This window comes from Oncorhynchus keta, unplaced genomic scaffold (genome assembly GCF_023373465.1).
Source record: "Oncorhynchus keta strain PuntledgeMale-10-30-2019 unplaced genomic scaffold, Oket_V2 Un_scaffold_16732_pilon_pilon, whole genome shotgun sequence".
NCBI lineage: Eukaryota > Metazoa > Chordata > Actinopteri > Salmoniformes > Salmonidae > Oncorhynchus > Oncorhynchus keta.
This window is the reverse complement of record NW_026290813.1, coordinates 36,393-55,583: the sequence shown is the minus strand read 5'-3', so window position 1 is coordinate 55,583 and position 19,191 is coordinate 36,393. Positions and strand designations below refer to the sequence as shown.

The 19,191-nt window shown below is 42.7% G+C and overlaps 1 protein-coding gene across 1 annotated transcript in view; it reads right to left on the bottom strand.

Annotated features, from left to right (window-relative positions):
• The window catches only part of LOC127927650 (contactin-5-like), a 214,649-nt gene extending 196,154 nt beyond the window's left edge, over window positions 1-18,495 (bottom strand). The window contains exon 1 of the mRNA XM_052514261.1: window positions 18,277-18,495. Coding sequence (XP_052370221.1) covers window positions 18,277-18,442 — 166 coding nt within the window. The 5' untranslated portion in view covers window positions 18,443-18,495. The remainder of the gene's footprint in view (window positions 1-18,276) is intronic.
• Between the last annotated feature and the right edge of the window lie 696 nt (window positions 18,496-19,191).

Below are 19,191 nucleotides of genomic sequence, written 5' to 3'. Positions count from 1 at the left end.
AGGGTGACGGTGTTAACAACAGCCAGGGAATCTAAATCCTGTCGTACATCAGGTCAGGGTGACGGTGTTAACAACAGCCAGGGAATCTAAATCCTGTCGTACATCAGGTCAGGGTGACAGTGTTAACAACAGCCAGGGAATCTAAATCCTGTCGTACATCAGGTAAGGGTGACGGTGTTATCAACAGCCAGGGAATCTAAATCCTGTCGTACATCAGGTAAGGGTGACGGTGTTATCAACAGCCAGGGAATCTAAATCCTGTCGTACATCAGGTCAGGGTGACGGTGTTAACAACAGCCAGGGAATCTAAATCCTGTCGTACATCAGGTCAGGGTGACGGTGTTATCAACAGCCAGGGAATCTAAATCCTGTCGTACATCAGGTCAGGGTGACGGTGTTAACAACAGCCAGGGAATCTAAATCCTGTCGTACATCAGGTCAGGGTGACGGTGTTATCAACAACCAGGGAATCTAAATCCTTCCTAACCCTAACCCTTCACAGAAGTAGAACATGTAGTCCATTGTTCAACAACAATATAAAATAATTCCCGCAGCGATGTGACAGTGACTTTGAGATTGAAATGAGAAAGTCAGAGTGACAGAAGAAAATCACCAATGCTTCTCTTCCGGGTCGAGGTTGCTAAGTTGAGACAATCACAGATAACAAGGGTAATTTCCTTGGAGTGAGAAGAAAATCATTGCCTGAGGCATTCCCTGTGTTTGAGTGCTCAATCAACCATCCACAACTTCAAAACAATACCTTTACACTGCATCCTACTTTCTTCTTATTGTTATTATTATTATTATTATTATTACTAATATTATTACTACTATTATTGTTATCATTATGATTGTTAGTATTATTATTGTTGTTATTATTATTGTGATTATTATGATTACTATTGTTATGATAAGTATTGTTATTATTGTGGATTATCTAGATTATTGTTACTATTATTATTGTTATTATTATTTTTGACGTTTATTATTACTATTATTATCGATATTTTTCATATTATTCATAGTATCATTATTATTGTTATTACTATTATTAGTAGTATATTATTGTTGCTATTATTACTACTATTACTGTTATTATTATTATTGTTATTATTCATATTCTTCTTCTTCTTAGTATTATTATTATTATTATTATTGTTGTTGTTATTATTATTATTATTATTATTATTATTATTATTATTATTGTTATTATTATTATTATTATTATTATTATTATTATTATTATTATTATTATTATTATTATTGTTGTTATTATTATTAACTAGCCTGAAATACAAACACCACACGAGTTGATCTAAATGGAAACATTTCTTCTGGTCCTTTCTACATAATACAAGCTACAAGACAAGACAACACTGTCGGCCTTGGCTGGACATTATTGGGGAAGTAGAGTCTCCACTTGGATTACTGGCCATTAATCCTTTGCATCAAATTGGGTTATTAAAATCAGATAGCTAGCAGTGATGTGAGTTGAGTTCCAGTCAGGAGATTGTGCTTAAAGACATGGAGATGAGAGGAGTGGTGCACCATAAATATAACTATATTCCCTTTATAGTGCTGGGATCTGATACTATATTCCCTTTATAGTTCTGGGCTCTGGTACTCTATTCTCTGTATAGTGCTGGGATCTGGTACTATATTCCCTTTACAGTTCTGGCTTCTGGTATTCTATTCTCTGTATAGTGATGGGATCTGGTACTATATTCCCTTTATAGTTCTGGGCTCTGGTACTATATTCCCTTTATAGTGCTGGGCTATGGTACTATATTCCCTTTATAGTTCTGGGTTCTGGTACTCTATTCCCTTTATAGTGTTGGGCTCTGGTACTCTATTCCCTTTATAGTTAAATGGCATATATTATTATTATATTATTATAGTTCTGGGCTCTTGTACTCTATTCCCTTTATAGTTCTGGGCTCTGGTACTCTATTCCCTTTATAGTGTTGGGCTCTAGTACTCTGTTCCCTTTATAGTGTTGGGTTCTGGTACTCTATTCCCTGTATAGTGCTGGGCTCTGGTACTCTATTCCCTTTATAGTTAAATGGCATATATTATTATTATATTATTATAGTTCTGGGCTCTTGCACTCTATTCCCTGTATAGTGCTGGGCTCTGGAACTCTATTCCCTTTATAGTGCCGGGCTCTGGAACTCTATTCCCTTTATAGTGCCGGGCTCTGGTACTCTATTCCCTTTATAGTGTTGGGCTCTGGTTTTCTATTCCCTTTATAGTTCTGGGCTCTGGTTCTCTGTTCCCTTTATAGTTAAATGCTCTGGTACTCTATTCCCTTTATAGTTCTGGGCTCTGGTACTCTATTCCCTTTATAGTTCTGGGCTCTGGTACTCTATTCCCTTTATAGTGTTGGGCTCTGGTTCTCTGTTCCCTTTATAGTTAAATGCTCTGGTTCTCTATTCCCTTTACATTTACATTTAAGTCATTTAGCAGACGCTCTTATCCAGAGCTGGGCTCTGGTACTCTATTCTCTGTATAGTGCTGGGATCTGGTAGTATATTCCCTTTATAGTTCTGGGTTCTGGTATTCTATTCTCTGTATAGTGCTGGGATCTGGTACTATATTCCCTTTATAGTTCTGGGCTCTGGTACTATATTCCCTTTATAGTGCTGGGCTATGGTACTATATTCCCTTTATAGTTCTGGGCTCTGGTACTCTATTCCCTTTATAGTGTTGGGCTCTGGTTCTCTGTTCCCTTTATAGTTAAATGCTCTGGTTCTCTATTCCCTTTATAGTGCTGGGCTCTGGTACTCTATTCTCTGTATAGTGCTGGGATCTGGTAGTATATTCATTCCCTTTATAGTTCTGGGTTCTGGTATTCTATTCTCTGTATATTGCTGGGATCTGGTACTATATTCCCTTTATAGTTCTGGGCTCTGGTACTATATTCCCTTTATAGTGCTGGGCTATGGTACTATATTCCCTTTATAGTTCTGGGTTCTGGTACTCTATTCCCTTTATAGTGCTGGGCTCTGGTACTCTATTCCCTTTATAGTTAATGCTGTCAAGTCCCCACTAACAGGAAGCTAGCAGTCAAGGAGTAACGCTGTCAAGTCCCCACTAACAGGAAGCTAGCAGTCAAGGAGTAACGCTGTCAAGTCCCCACTAACAGGAAGCTAGCAGTCAAGGAGTCAAGGAGTAACGCTGTCAAGTCCCCACTAACAGGAAGCTAGCAGTCAAGGAGTAACGCTGTCAAGTCCCCACTAACAGGAAGCTAGCACATCATCATACTGTCTCTCGTCTCTAGGCATTGACCCCACATCTTCCTGTCTCTAGACATTGACCCCACATCCTCATGTCTCCAGTCTCTAGTCATTGACCCTACATCATCCTGTCTCTAGTCTCTGGTCATTGACCCCAAATCATCCTGTCTCTAGTCTCTAGTCATTGACCCCACATCATACTGTCTCTAGTCATTGACCCCACAACATACTGTCTCTAATATCGGGTCATTGACCACACATCATACTGTCTCTAGTCGCTAGTCATTGACCCCACATCATCCTATCTCTAGTCTCTGGATATTGAACCCAAATCATCCTGTCTCTAGTCTCTAGTAATTGACCCCACATCATACTGTCTCTAGTCATTGACCCCACATTATAGAGTCTCTAGTCTCTGGTCATTGACCCCACATCATACAGTCTCTAGTCTCTGGTCATGGATCCCACATCATCATGTCTCTAGTCTCTAGTCATTGACCCCACATCATACTGTCTCTAGTCATTGACCCCACATCATCCTGTCTCTAGTCATTGACCCCACATCATCCTGTCTCTAGTCTCTGGTCATTGACCCCAAATCATCCTGTCTCTAGTCTCTAGTCATTGACCCCACATCATACTGTCTCTAGTCATTGACCCCACAACATACTGTCTCTAATATCGGGTCATTGACCACACATCATACTGTCTCTAGTCGCTAGTCATTGACCCCACATCATACTGTCTCTGGTCATTGACACCAAATCATCCGGTCTCTAGTCTCTAGTCATTGACCCCACATCATAATGTCTCTAGTCATTGACCCACATCAACCTGTCTCTAGTCTCTGGTCATTGACCCCAAATCATCCTGTCTCTAGTCTCTAGTCATTGACCCCACATCATACTGTCTCTAGTCATTGACCCCACATCATCCTGTCTCTAGTCTCTGGTCATTGACCCCAAATCATCCTGTCTCTAGTATCTAGTCATTGACCCCACATCATACTGTCTCTAGTCATTGACCCCACAAAATACTGTCTCTAATCTCTGGTCATTGACCACACATCATACTGTCTCTAGTCGCAAGTCATTGACCCCACATCATACTGTCTCTAGTCTCTGGTCATTGACCCCAATCATCCTGTCTCTAGTCTCTGGTCAATGACCCCACATCATATAGTCTCTAGTCTCTGGTCAATGAACCCACATCATATAGTCTCTAGGCTCTAGTCATTGACCCCACATTATAGAGTCTCTAGTCTCTGGTCATTGACCCCACATCATACAGTCTCTAGTCTCTGGTCATGGATCCCACATCATCATGTCTCGAGTCATTGACCCCACATCATACTGTCTCTAGTCGCTAGTCATTGACCCCACATCATAGTCTCTAGTCATTGACCCCACATCATACTGTCTCTCGTCTCTAGGCATTGACCCCACATCTTCCTGTCTCTAGTCATTGACCCCACATCCTCATGTCTCCAGTCTCTGGTCAATTACCCCACATCATCCTGTCTCTAGTTTCTGGTCATTGACCCCACATCATACTGTCTCTAGGCATTGACCCCACATCATACTGTCTCTAGTCTCTGGTCATTGACCACACATCAAACTGTCTCTAGTCTCTGGTCATTGACCACACATCAAACTGTCTCTAGTCTCTGGTCATTGACCCCACATCATACTGTCTCTGGTCATTGACCCCACATCATCCTGTCTCTAGTCTCTGGTCATTGACCCCACATCATACTGTCTCTAGTCATTGACCCCACAACATACTGTCTCTAATGTCTGGTCATTGACCACACATCATACTAGTCGCTAGTCATTGACCCCACATCATCCTGTCTCTAGTCTCTGGATATTGAACCCAAATCATCCTGTCTCTAGTCTCTAGTAATTGACCCCACATCATACTGTCTCTAGTCATTGACCCCACACCATACTGTCTCTAGTCTCTTGTCATTGACCCCACATCATACTCTCTCTAGACTGTAGTCATTGACCCCACATCATATAGTCTCTAGTCTCTGGTCAATGACCCCACATCATATAGTCTCTAGGCTCTAGTCATTGACCCCACATTATAGAGTCTCCAGTCTCTGGTCATGGATCCCACATCATCATGTCCCAAGTCATTGAGCCCACATCATACTGTCTCTAGTATCTGATCATTGACCCCATATCATACTGTCTGTAGTCTCTGGTCATTGACCACACATCATACTGTCTCTAGTCTCTGGTCATTGACCCCACATCATACTGTCTCTAGTCAATGACCCCACATCATACTGTCTCTAGTCATTGACCTCACATCATCCTGTCGTTAGTCTCTGGTCATTGAGCCCAAATCATCCTGTCTCTAGTCTCTGGTCATTGACCCCACATCATACTGTCTCTAGTTATTGACCCCACATCATACTGTCTCTAGTCATTGACCCCACATCATCATGTCTCTAGTCATTGATACCAAATCATCCTGTCTCTAGTCTCTTTTTTAAATTTTTTTTTAAATTTCACCTTTATTTAACCAGGTAGGCTAGTTGAGAACAAGTTCTCATTTGCAACTGCGACCTGGCCAAGATAAAGCATAGCAGTGTGAACAGACAACACAGAGTTACACATGGAGTAAACAATTAGCAAGTCAATAACACAGTAGAAAAAATGGGCAGTCTATATACAATGTGTGCAAAAGGCACGAGGAGGTAGGCGAGTAATACAATTTTGCAGATTAACACTGGAGTGATAAATGATCAGATGGTCATGTACAGGTAGAGATATTGGTGTGCAAAAGAGCAGGAAAGTAAATAAATAAAAACAGTATAATAACAGTATGGGAATGAGGTAGGTGAAAATGGGTGAGCTATTTACCTATAGACTATGTACAGCTGCAGCGATCGGTTAGCTGCTCGGATAGCTGATGTTTGAAGTTGGTGAGGGAGATAAAAGTCTCCAACTTCAGCGATTTTGGCAATTCGTTCCAGTCACAGGCAGCAGAGTACTGGAACGAAAGGCGGCCAAATGAGGTGTTGGCTTTAGGGATGATCAGTGAGATACACCTGCTGGAGCGCGTGCTACGGATGGGTGTTGCCATCGTGACCAGTGAACTGAGATAATGCGGAGCTTTACCTAGCATGGACTTGTAGATGACCTGGAGCCAGTGGGTCTGGCGACGGATATGTAGTGAGGGCCAGCCGACTAGAGCATACAAGTCGCAGTGGTGGGTGATATAAGGTGCTTTAGTGACAAAACGGATGGCACTGTGATAGACTGCATCCAGTTTGCTGAGTAGAGTGTTGGAAGCCATTTTGTAGATGACATCGCCAAAGTCGAGGATCGGTAGGATAGTCAGTTTTACTAGGGTAAGCTTGGCAGCGTGAGTGAAGGAGGCTTTGTTGCGGAATAGAAAGCCGACTCTTGATTTGATTTTTGATTGGAGATGTTTGATGTGAGTCTGGAAGGAGAGTTTGCAGTCTAGCCAGACACCTAGGTACTTATAGATGTCCACATATTCAAGGTCGGAACCATCCAGGGTGGTGATGCTAGTCGGGCATACGGGTGCAGGCAGCGATCGGTTGAAAAGCATGCATTTGGTTTTAAGAGCGTTTAAGAGCAGTTGGAGGCCACGGAAGGAGTGCTGTATGGCATTGAAGCTCGTTTGGAGGGTCATTGACCCCACATCATACTGTCTCTAGTCTCTTGCCATTGACTCCACATCATACTGTCTCTAGTCTCTGATCATTGACCCCACATCATACTGTGTGTAGTCATTGACCCTACATCATACTGTCTCTCGTCTCTAGTCATTGACCCCACATTATATTGTCTCTAGTCTCGAGTCATTGACCCCTCATCATATTGTCTCTTCTCTGGTCATTGACCCCATATCATACTGTCTCTAGTCTCTAGTCATTGACCCCACATCTTCCTGTCTCTAGTCATTGACCCCACATAATACCTGTCTCTAGTCTCTGGTCATTGACCCCACATCATACTGTCTCTAATCTCTGATCATTGACCCCACATCATACTGTCTCTAGTCTCTGGTCATTGACCCCACATTATATTGTCTCTAGTCTCGAGTCATTGACCCCTCATCATATTGTCTCTTCTCTGGTCATTGACCCCATATCATACTGTCTCTAGTCTCTAGTCATTGACCCCACATCTTCCTGTCTCTAGTCATTGACCCCACATAATACCTGTCTCTAGTCTCTGGTCATTGACCCCACATCATACAGTCTCTAGTCTCTGGTCATGGATCCCACATCATCATGTCCCAAGTCATTGAGCCCACATCATACTGTCTCTAGTATCTGATCATTGACCCCATATCATACTGTCTCTAGTCATTGACCCCACATCATACTGTCTGTAGTCTCTGGTCATTGACCACACATCATAATGTCTCTAGTCAATGACCCCATATCATACTGTCTCTAGTCTCTAGTCATTGACCCCACATCTTCCTGTCTCTAGTCATTGACCCCACATAATACCTGTCTCTAGTCTCTGGTCATTGACCACACATCATACTGTCTCTGGTCTCTGGTCATTGACCCCACATCATGCTGTCTCGAGTCATTGACCCCACATTATCCTGTCTCTAGTCTCTGGTCATTGACCCCACATCATACTGTCTCTCGTCATTGACCCCACATCATACTGTCTCTAATCTCTGATCATTGACCCCACATCATACTGTCTCTAGTCTCTGGTTATTGACCCCACATTATATTGTCTCTAGTCTCGAGTCATTGACCCCTCATCATATTGTCTCTTCTCTGGTCATTGACCCCACATCATACTGTCTCTCGTCATTGACCCCACATCATACAGTCTCTAATCTCTGATCATTGACCCCACATCATACTGTCTCTAATCTCTGGCCATTGACTCCACATCATACTGTCTCTAATCTCTGATCATTGACCCCACATCATACTGTCTCTAGTCTCTGGTTATTGACCCCACATTATATTGTCTCTAGTCTCGAGTCATTGACCCCTCATCATATTGTCTCTTCTCTGGTCATTGACCCCACATCATACTGTCTCTAGTCATTTACCCCACATAATACTGTCTCTAGTCTCTGGTCATTGACCCCACATCATACAGTCTCTAGTCTCTGGTCATGGATCCCACATCATCATGTCCCAAGTCATTGAGTCCACATCATACTGTCTCTAGTATCTGATCATTGACCCCATATCATACTGTCTCTAGTCATTGACCCCACATCATACTGTCTGTAGTCTCTGGTCATTGACCACACATCATACTGTCTCTAGTCTCTGGTCATTGACCCCACACCATACTGTCTCTGGTCATTGACCCCACATCATAATGTCTCTAGTCAATGACCCCATATCATACTGTCTCTAGTCTCTAGTCATTGACCCCACATCTTCCTGTCTCTAGTCATTGACCCCACATAATACCTGTCTCTAGTCTCTGGTCATTGACCCCACATCATGCTGTCTCGAGTCATTGACCCCACATCATACTGTCTCTCGTCATTGACCCCACATCATACTGTCTCTAGTCTCTGGTCATTGACCCCACATCATGCTGTCTCGAGTCATTGACCCCACATCATACTGTCTCTCGTCATTGACCCCACATCATACTGTCTCTAATCTCTGATCATTGACCCCACATCATACTGTCTCTAGTCTCTGGTTATTGACCCCACATTATATTGTCTCTAGTCTCGAGTCATTGACCCCTCATCATATTGTCTCTTCTCTGGTCATTGACCCCACATCATACTGTCTCTAGTCATTTACCCCACATAATACTGTCTCTAGTCTCTGGTCATTGACCCCACATCATACAGTCTCTAGTCTCTGGTCATGGATCCCACATCATCATGTCCCAAGTCATTGAGTCCACATCATACTGTCTCTAGTATCTGATCATTGACCCCATATCATACTGTCTCTAGTCATTGACCCCACATCATACTGTCTGTAGTCTCTGGTCATTGACCACACATCATACTGTCTCTAGTCTCTGGTCATTGACCCCACACCATACTGTCTCTGGTCATTGACCCCACATCATAATGTCTCTAGTCATTGACCCCACATCTTCCTGTCTCTAGTCATTGACCCCACATAATACCTGTCTCTAGTCTCTGGTCATTGACCACACATCATACTGTCTCTGGTCTCTGGTCATTGACCCCACATCATGCTGTCTCGAGTCATTGACCCCACATTATCCTGTCTCTAGTCTCTGGTCATTGACCCCACATCATGCTGTCTCGAGTCATTGACCCCACATCATACTGTCTCTCGTCATTGACCCCACATCATACTGTCTCTAATCTCTGATCATTGACCCCACATCATACTGTCTCTAGTCTCTGGTTATTGACCCCACATTATATTGTCTCTAGTCTCGAGTCATTGACCCCTCATCATATTGTCTCTTCTCTGGTCATTGACCCCACATCATACTGTCTCTAGTCATTTACCCCACATAATACTGTCTCTAGTCTCTGGTCATTGACCCCACATCATACTGTCTCTAGTCTCTGGTCATTGACCCCACATCATACTGTCTCTGGTCATTGACCCCACATCATACTGTCTCTCGTCTCTAGGCATTGACCCCACATCCTCATGTCTCCAGTCTCTGGTTAATGACCCCACACCATCCTGTCTCTAGTTTCTGGTCATTGACCCCACATCATAATGTCTCTAGTCATTGACCCCACATCATCCTGTCTCTAGTCTCTGGCCATTGACCCCACATCATTGTCTCTAGTCATTGACACCACATCTTCCTGTCTCTAGTCATTGGCCCCACATCCTCATGTCTCCAGTCTCTGGTCATTGACCCCAAATCATCCTGTCTCTTGTCTCTGGTCATTGACCCCACATCATACTGTCTCTAGTCATTGACCCCACAACATACTGTCTCTAATCTCTGGTCATTGACCACACATCATACTGTCTCTAGTCGCTAGCCATTGACCCCACATCATCCTGTCTCCAGTCTCTGGTCATTGACCCCAAATCATACTGTCTCTAGTCATTGACCCCACACCATACTGTCTCTAGTCATTGACCCCACATCATACTGTCTCTAGACTCTAGTCATTGACCCCACATCATATAGTCTCTAGTCTCTGGTCAATGACCCCACATCATATAGTCTCTAGGCTCTAGTCATTGACCCCACATTATAGAGTCTCTAGTCTCTGGTCATTGACCCCACATCATACAGTCTCTAGTCTCTGGTCATGGATCCCACATCATCATGTCTCAAGTCATTGACCCCACTTCATACTGTCTCTAGTCTCTGGCTATTGGCTCCACATCATCCTGTCTCTAGTCTCTGGCCATTGACCCCACATCATTGTCTCTAGTCATTGACCCCACATCCTCATGTCTCCAGTCTCTGGTCATTGACCCCAAATCATCCTGTCTCTTGTCTCTGGACATTGACCCCTTATCATACTCTCTAGTGACTGACCCCACATCATACTGTCTCCAGTCTCTGGTCATTGACCCCAAATCATCCTGTCTCCAGTCTCTGGTCATTGACCCCACATCATACTGTCTCTAGTCATTGACCCCACATCATCCTGTCTCTAGTCATTGACAACACATCATCCTGTCTCTAGTCATTGACCCCAAATCCTCATGTCTCCAGTCTCTGGTCATTGACCCCAAATCATCCTGTCTCTAGTCTCTGGTCATTGACCCCTCATCATACTGTCTCTGGTCATTGACCCCACATCATACTGTCTCTAGTCATTGACCCCGCATCATCCTGTCTCTAGTCTCTGGTGATTGACCCCACATCATACTGTCTCTAGTCATTGACCCCACATCATCCTGTCTCTAGTCTCTGGTCATTGACCCCACATCATACTGTCTCTAGTCATTGACTCCACATCATCCTGTCTCTAGTCTCTGGTCATTGACCCCACATCATACTGTCTATAGGCTCTGGTAATTGACCTCACATCATACTGTCTAGTCATTGACGCCCACATCATACTGTCTCTAGTCATTGACCCCACATCTTCCTGTCTCTAGTCATTGACCCCACATCATACTGTTTCTAGTCATTGACCACACATCATACTGTCTCTAGTCATTGACCCCACATCATCCTGTCTCTAGTCTCTGGTCATTGACCCCACATCATACTGTCTCTAGTCTCTGGTCATGGATCCCACATCATCATGTCTCGCTCGAGTCATTGACCCCACATCATACTGTCTCTAGTCTCTGGCCATTGGCTCCACATCATTCTGTCTCTAGTCTCTAGTCATTGACACCACATCATACTGTCTCTAGTCATTGACCCCACATCATACTGTCTCTCGTCTCTAGACATTGACCCCACATCTTCCTGTCTCTAGTCATTGACCCCACATCCTCATGTCTCCAGTCTCTGGTCAATGACTCCACATCATCCTGTCTCTAGTTTCTGGTCATTGACCCCACATCATACTGTCTCTAGTCATTGACCCCACATCAATCTGTCTCTAGTCATTGACCCCACATCATACTGTCTCTAGTCATTGACCCCACATCATCATGTCTCCAGTCTCTGGTCATTGACCTCAAATCATCCTGTCTCTAGTCTCTCGTCATTGACCCCACATCATACTGTCTCTCGTCTCTGGTCATTGACCACACATCATACTGTCTCTAGTCTCCGGTCATTGACTCCACATCCTACTGTCTCTAGTCATTGACGCCCACATCATACTGTCTCTAGTCATTGACCCCACATCATACTGTTTCTAGTCATTGACCCCACATCATCCTGTCTCTAGTCTCTGGTCATTCTCCACACATCATCCTGTCTCTGGTCGTGGATCTGACAAGTTCTTCGTAGACACGACAGGCCTTGTGTTTTTTTTCTCTTTGTAATCTACTATGACTTTATCAACATGTTTAAAATCTCCTGGAATCATCGTATCTTTTCCAGATGGGATTTACAAAGCACTACAATGTCTATATCATTTCAGAAGCAGATCAGCATCCAGACAGACCATCCTGCAATAATAATTCTAAAAGTACAAAATAACATTTGGTGAACAAGGGAATTTAAAAAAATATATATTGTTATTTCACCTTTATTTAGCCAGGTAGGCCAGTTGAGAACAAGTTCTCATTTACAGCTGCAACCTGGCCAAGAAAGCAAAGCAGTGCAACAAAAACAACACAAAGTTATATATAAACAAACGTACAGTCAATAACACAATAGAAACATATTTGTACAGTGTGTGCAATTGTAGAAGAGTAGGGAGGTAAAGGCAATAAATAGGCCATAGAGGCAAAATAATTACAATTTAGCATTAACACTGGAGTGATAGATGGGCAGATAATGATGTGCAAACAGAGATACTGGAGTGAAAAAGAGCAAGAGGAAAAATAACAATATGGGGATGAGGTAGTTGGTTGTAATATTTACAGATTCGATGTGTACAGGTACAGAGATCGGTAAGCTGCTCTGATAGCTGATGCTTATAGTTACCGAGGGAGATATACAGTAGGGCAAAACATTATTTAGTCAGCCACCAATTGTGCAAGTTCTCCCACTTAAAAAGATGAGAGATGCCTGTCATTTTCATCATAGGTACACTTCAACTATGACAGACAAAATGAGAAAAGACATTCAGAAAATCACATTGTAGGATTTTTTATGAATATATTTGCAAATTATGGTGGAAAATATGTATTGTATTGTACCTACGATGAAAATTACAGGCCTCTCTCATCTTTTTAAGTGGGAGAACTCGCACAATTGCATGCATTTAGTTTAACTAGCATTTAAAAGTTGCAGGCCACGGAAGGAGTGTTGCATGGCATTGAAACTCGTTTGGAGGTTTGTTAACACAGTGTCCAAAGAAGAGCCAGATGTATACAGAATGGTGTTGTCATGACATTGCCCTCTTTGGGTACAGCAAGCCCCATCCCCCTCTCCCTGCCTCCCCCTTGCCTCCTTCAACTAGGCTGCTGTGGTCAGAGAGAGTTCCTAAATTCCTGAGGAGAGGATCTCATCATGGCCACACAGTATAGAGGTAGAGTGAAGTTTCATAGAGAACAAAGGAATTTCTTCCACCTCACAGAACTTGAGGTTCGAACAATGTTTACGTTCCGGAGAAAGTATAAAAGATCGGTGAAGAATCCAGCTACGAACTGGTCCGTTTGATATAACTCGGGGAAGCTCATGGGAGACGGTGTGGCCACATTACCATAACGCTGTTTATATAATAGCCTCAGATATGAGGTTTACATCTAATTGTTGTATAAGATGAATGAGTGAGTATGATGCTGTTTGTAAAATGGTGTAATGTGATTTTGGACTGTTTAATGAAGGAAACTCCAATTCCCTTTTGAGTTGAACTAAATCAGAGGACCGGCCATGAGCCCAGTTAGGGTCAGCCATCCTGGGACAGCCCTTTTCTGCAATTTCGAATAAAACCCAACTCTCAGAAGACCATGTTTCTCTCAATCACTGGAGTACAAAGGTTGCAGACCATTGCTGAATCTTTTAACCATACCACGTGGTTAAACTATTAGACTAACGATACTGACAGAATAAGAACAAGTCTTTGATATTAATTACTAGTCTGCAGCTAGGAATTCGCTGTCATTGAAAGCGAAGAACGACAACCGCCAAAACATCCATTCTATAATGAAACTAATGAATGTCACTTTGAACGATCCATCCTAACCACAGAGAGAGAGAGAGAGAGAGAGAGAGAGAGAGAGAGAGAGAGAGAGAGAGAGAGAGAGAGAGAGAGAGAGAGAGAGAGAGAGAGGACGAAAACTCTCCAACAGCGATCAAGACGTCAGACTGTGTAAATATATGGTGGGGAGAACAAGTATTTGATAGGATTTTGCAGGTTTTCCTACTTACAAAGCATGTAGAGGTCTGTAATTTTTTATCATAGGTACACTTCAACTTTGAGAGACGGAATATAAAACAAAAATCCAGAAAATCACATTGTGTGATTTTTAAGTAATTCATTTGCATTAACAGGATTTCTGTTTGAAAAAGCTAGCCTCAGCTTTCCTAACTGGCTGTGTATATTGGTTCCTGACTTCCCTGAAAAGTTGCATATCACGGGGGCTATTCGATGCTAATGCAGAACGCTACAGGATATTTTTGTGCTGGTCAAGGGCAGTCAGGTCTGGGGTGAACCAAAGGCTATATCTGTTCTTAGTTCTATATTTTTGTAGACCTTGTGCAGGTCTAAGATGGAGAGGAAAGCACTTTTAAAGAGCAACCAGGCATCCTCTACTGACGGGATGAGGTCAAAATCCTTACAGGATACCCGGGCCTGTATCCTATAAGGCAGGAGACAATGACGCAGGGATAGCTGAGATCCTGGTTGAAAACATGCAGGCAAAGAGGCAGTGATCGCTGAGATATTGGTTGAAGACAGCAGAGTTTTATTTAGAGGGCAAGTTGGTCAGGTTGATATCTAAGATGGTTACGGATTTAGGGTTGTACCTGGTAGGTTCCTCGATAATTTGTGTGAGATTGACCAATATAGAAACCATGTGTTTGTTCTAGCTGTAGTCAGTCACAGACCAATATAGAAACCATGTGTTTGTTCTAGCTGTAGTCAGTCACAGACTAATATAGAAACCATGTGTTTGTTCCAGCTGTAGTCAGTCACAGACCAATATAGAAACCATGTGTTTGTTCTAGCTGTAGTCAGTCACAGACTAATATAGAAACCATGTGTTTGTTCCAGCTGTAGTCAGTCACAGACTAATATAGAAACCATATGTTTGTTCTAGCTGTAGTCAGTCACAGACCAATATAGAAACCATATGTTTGTTCTAGCTGTAGTCAGTCACAGACCAATATAGAAACTATGTGTTTGTTCTAGCTGTAGTCAGTCACAGACCAATATAGAAACAATGTGTTTGTTCCAGCTGTAGTCAGTCACAGACCAATATAGAAACCATGTGTTTGTTCCAGCTGTAGTCAGTCACAGACAAATATAGAAACAATGTGTTTGTTCCAGCTGTAGTCAGTCACAGACCAATATAGAAACCATGTGTTTGTTCCAGCTGTAGTCAGTCACAGACCAATATAGAAACCATGTGTTTGTTCTAGCTGTAGTCAGTCACAGACCAATATAGAAACCATGTGTTTGTTCTAGCTGTAGTCAGTCACAGACCAATATAGAAACCATGTGTTTGTTCTAGCTGTAGTCAGTCACAGACCAATATAGAAACCATGTGTTTGTTCTAGCTGTAGTCAGTCACAGACCAATATAGAAACCATATGTTTGTTCTAGCTGTAGTCAGTCACAGACCAATATAGAAACCATGTGTTTGTTCTAGCTGTAGTCAGTCACAGACCAATATAGAAACCATATGTTTGTTCTAGCTGTAGTCAGTCACAGACCAATATAGAAACCATATGTTTGTTCTAGCTGTAGTCAGTCACAGACCAATATAGAAACCATGTGTTTGTTCTAGCTGTAGTCAGTCACAGACCAATATAGAAACCATGTGTTTGTTCTAGCTGTAGTCAGTCACAGACCAATATAGAAACCATGTGTTTGTTCTAGCTGTAGTCAGTCACAGACCAATATAGAAACAATGTGTTTGTTCCAGCTGTAGTCAGTCACAGACTAATATAGAAACCATATGTTTGTTCTAGCTGTAGTCAGTCACAGACCAATATAGAAACAATGTGTTTGTTCCAGCTGTAGTCAGTCACAGACCAATATAGAAACCATGTGTTTGTTCCAGCTGTAGTCAGTCACAGACCAATATAGAAACAATATGTTTGTTCCAGCTGTCGTCAGTCACAGACCAATATAGAAACCATATGTTTGTTCCAGCTGTCGTCAGTCACAGACCAATATAGAAACCATGTGTTTGTTCTAGCTGTAGTCAGTCACAGACCAATATAGAAACCATGTGTTTGTTCCAGCTGTAGTCAGTCACAGACCAATATAGAAACCATGTGTTTGTTCTAGCTGTAGTCAGTCACAGACCAATATAGAAACCATGTGTTTGTTCTAGCTGTAGTCAGTCACAGACCAATATAGAAACCATATGTTTGTTCTAGCTGTAGTCAGTCACAGACCAATATAGAAACCATGTGTTTGTTCTAGCTGTAGTCAGTCACAGACCAATATAGAAACCATGTGTTTGTTCCAGCTGTCGTCAGTCACAGACCAATATAGAAACCATATGTTTGTTCCAGCTGTCGTCAGTCACAGACCAATATAGAAATCATGTGTTTGTTCTAGCTGTAGTCAGTCACAGACCAATATAGAAACCATGTGTTTGTTCTAGCTGTCGTCAGTCACAGACCAATATAGAAACCATGTGTTTGTTCTAGCTGTAGTCAGTCACAGACCAATATAGAAACCATATGTTTGTTCTAGCTGTAGTCAGTCACAGACCAATATAGAAACAATGTGTTTGTTCCAGCTGTAGTCAGTCACAGACCAATATAGAAACCATGTGTTTGTTCTAGCTGTAGTCAGTCACAGACCAATATAGAAACAATATGTTTGTTCCAGCTGTCGTCAGTCACAGACCAATATAGAAACAATGTGTTTGTTCCAGCTGTAGTCAGTCACAGACCAATATAGAAACCATGTGTTTGTTCCAGCTGTAGTCAGTCACAGACCAATATAGAAACCATGTGTTTGTTCTAGCTGTAGTCAGTCACAGACCAATATAGAAACCATGTGTTTGTTCTAGCTGTAGTCAGTCACAGACCAATATAGAAACCATATGTTTGTTCTAGCTGTAGTCAGTCACAGACCAATATAGAAACCATATGTTTGTTCCAGCTGTAGTCAGTCACAGTTTGCCTCCCTGGCTCCTAGAAATAAATACTTCAATTTTTGACAAATCCATATTCTCTCTTCCTACAGTGACACGATTCCAGGGAGTCCAGGGAGGGACAGATATTGCCATGATCCCTCAATTTCATAGAGGGCAGGAACCGGGTCACTACATACTATCCACAGCCTATGATGGATAGGTGGGATTCATTTCCGGACTGACCGGGGATGCATCCAAAATGGCACCCTATTTCCCATTGAGTGTACTCCTTTCGACCAGAGCCCTGGTAAAAAGTAGTGAGCATTAGTCAAATTAGTGCACTATATAGGGAACAGGATGCCATTTCGGATGCATCCCAGGGTCTAACCAGGCATCCATGGCCATGCAGTCTGAAGGGCAGGCAGAGACAGGGACGGAGCACCCCAATGGAGCTGTAGTAGTAACATCTGACTCTCACCCTGTGGAGGTGAATTTAAAAAAGTATACAACAACATGTACATTGGGGCACCAGACTATAGCGCTTAAATGCATTAATCAAAACTCTTGTTTTCAAAGTGGTCCTCGACTGGGTTCATGTATTATTTCAAATCATTAAACAACTTTTAGCATTTGATTGAACTTTTGCCAAAGTTCCCGATGGGAAGGGGTTGTATTTCCTGGACTTGTGAGCATTTCACTGTTAGTCTACACCTGTTGTTTACCAAGCATGTGACAAATACATTTGATTTGACCAGTCCATTGGTTCCATTGTGACAGGAAAACTCAATCAAACTATGTTAAAGTTATAGAAATAGATTTGGTGTGGCTAAAGTATAGTATAATACAATGGAACAAATGCAATACTCCAGGAAAAGCAAACCCTTACGATCTGGTATCTTTCTGATTTAGAAGATTCCACAACTATTATATCCAGGTCTAACTGATGATAGCACAGTAACTGCAGTCAACTGTGGTATTTTGGGCGTAGTAATTGCAGAATAACTGCAGTTATACTGCACTGTAACTGCAGTCCACTACAAAATTATTGCAGTAAGAAAATGATGTAGTTTTGGATGCAGTATTTGAAGCATACTGCAGTTATACTGCACTCTGACTACAATTATATTACAGTGTACTGCAGTTATATTACACTCTGACCGCAATCTTTTTTCGTAAGGGACTGACTGATGTTGGCTACTGTATTTCTCCTGGGAGCTGAACAGACTCAGGGTTAGGGTTGGTCTGACTGACCTTGGCTACTATATTCCTCCTGGGAGCTGAGCAGACTGAGGGCAGACAGGTGATGGTTGGAGAAGGATGCCGGCCAGTCAGGAGTCAAAATCCCTACACCGTGGTCATGTCCATGTCGAAGCTGTGGCCGTGAACTTATCAGTGACGACGAGCTGTCCGGTTTCATTCTCAACACTGCTGCGTATGATACTTGCCTCCATGCTACAGTTTTGGAAAAATCTGCAACACATAGAAGGAGGGAACATGAAGTGAGTTACATTTGCATGGCTTATTTACCTAACACTGTGCAACATACAGTGTATATTTTTCTAAAAAGTTTTTCTAAATACTGTGCGTCACAGGCTGATCAGTTTCTGACAGAGACCATATGGTCAGAATGTTGTTGATACCTTGTGGGCACAACTAGCAGTAAGTAGATATTATTTTATTTCTCTCGAGAGATTGACAACAGTCATAAAATAATTGAAGTACTTCTTTCCAAGGCAGACGGGGACATCTCTCCTCCACCAGTCACATCTCTCCTCCACCAGTCACATCTCTCCTCCACCAGTCACATCACCAGTCACATCTCTCCTCCACCAGTCACATCTCTCCTCCACCAGTCACATCTCTCCTCCACCAGTCACATCTCTCCTCCACCAGTCACATCTCTCCTCCACCAGTCACATCTCTCCTCCACCAGTCACATCTCTCCTCCACCAGTCACATCTCTCCTCCACCAGTCACATCTCTCCTCCACCAGGCACATCTCTCCTCCACCAGTCACATCTCTCCTCCACCAGTCACATCTCTCCTCCACCAGTCACATCTCTCCTCCACCAGTCACATCTCTCCTCCACCAGTCACATCTCTCCTCCACCAGTCACATCACCAGTCACATCTCTCCTCCACCAGTCACATCTCTCCTCCACCAGT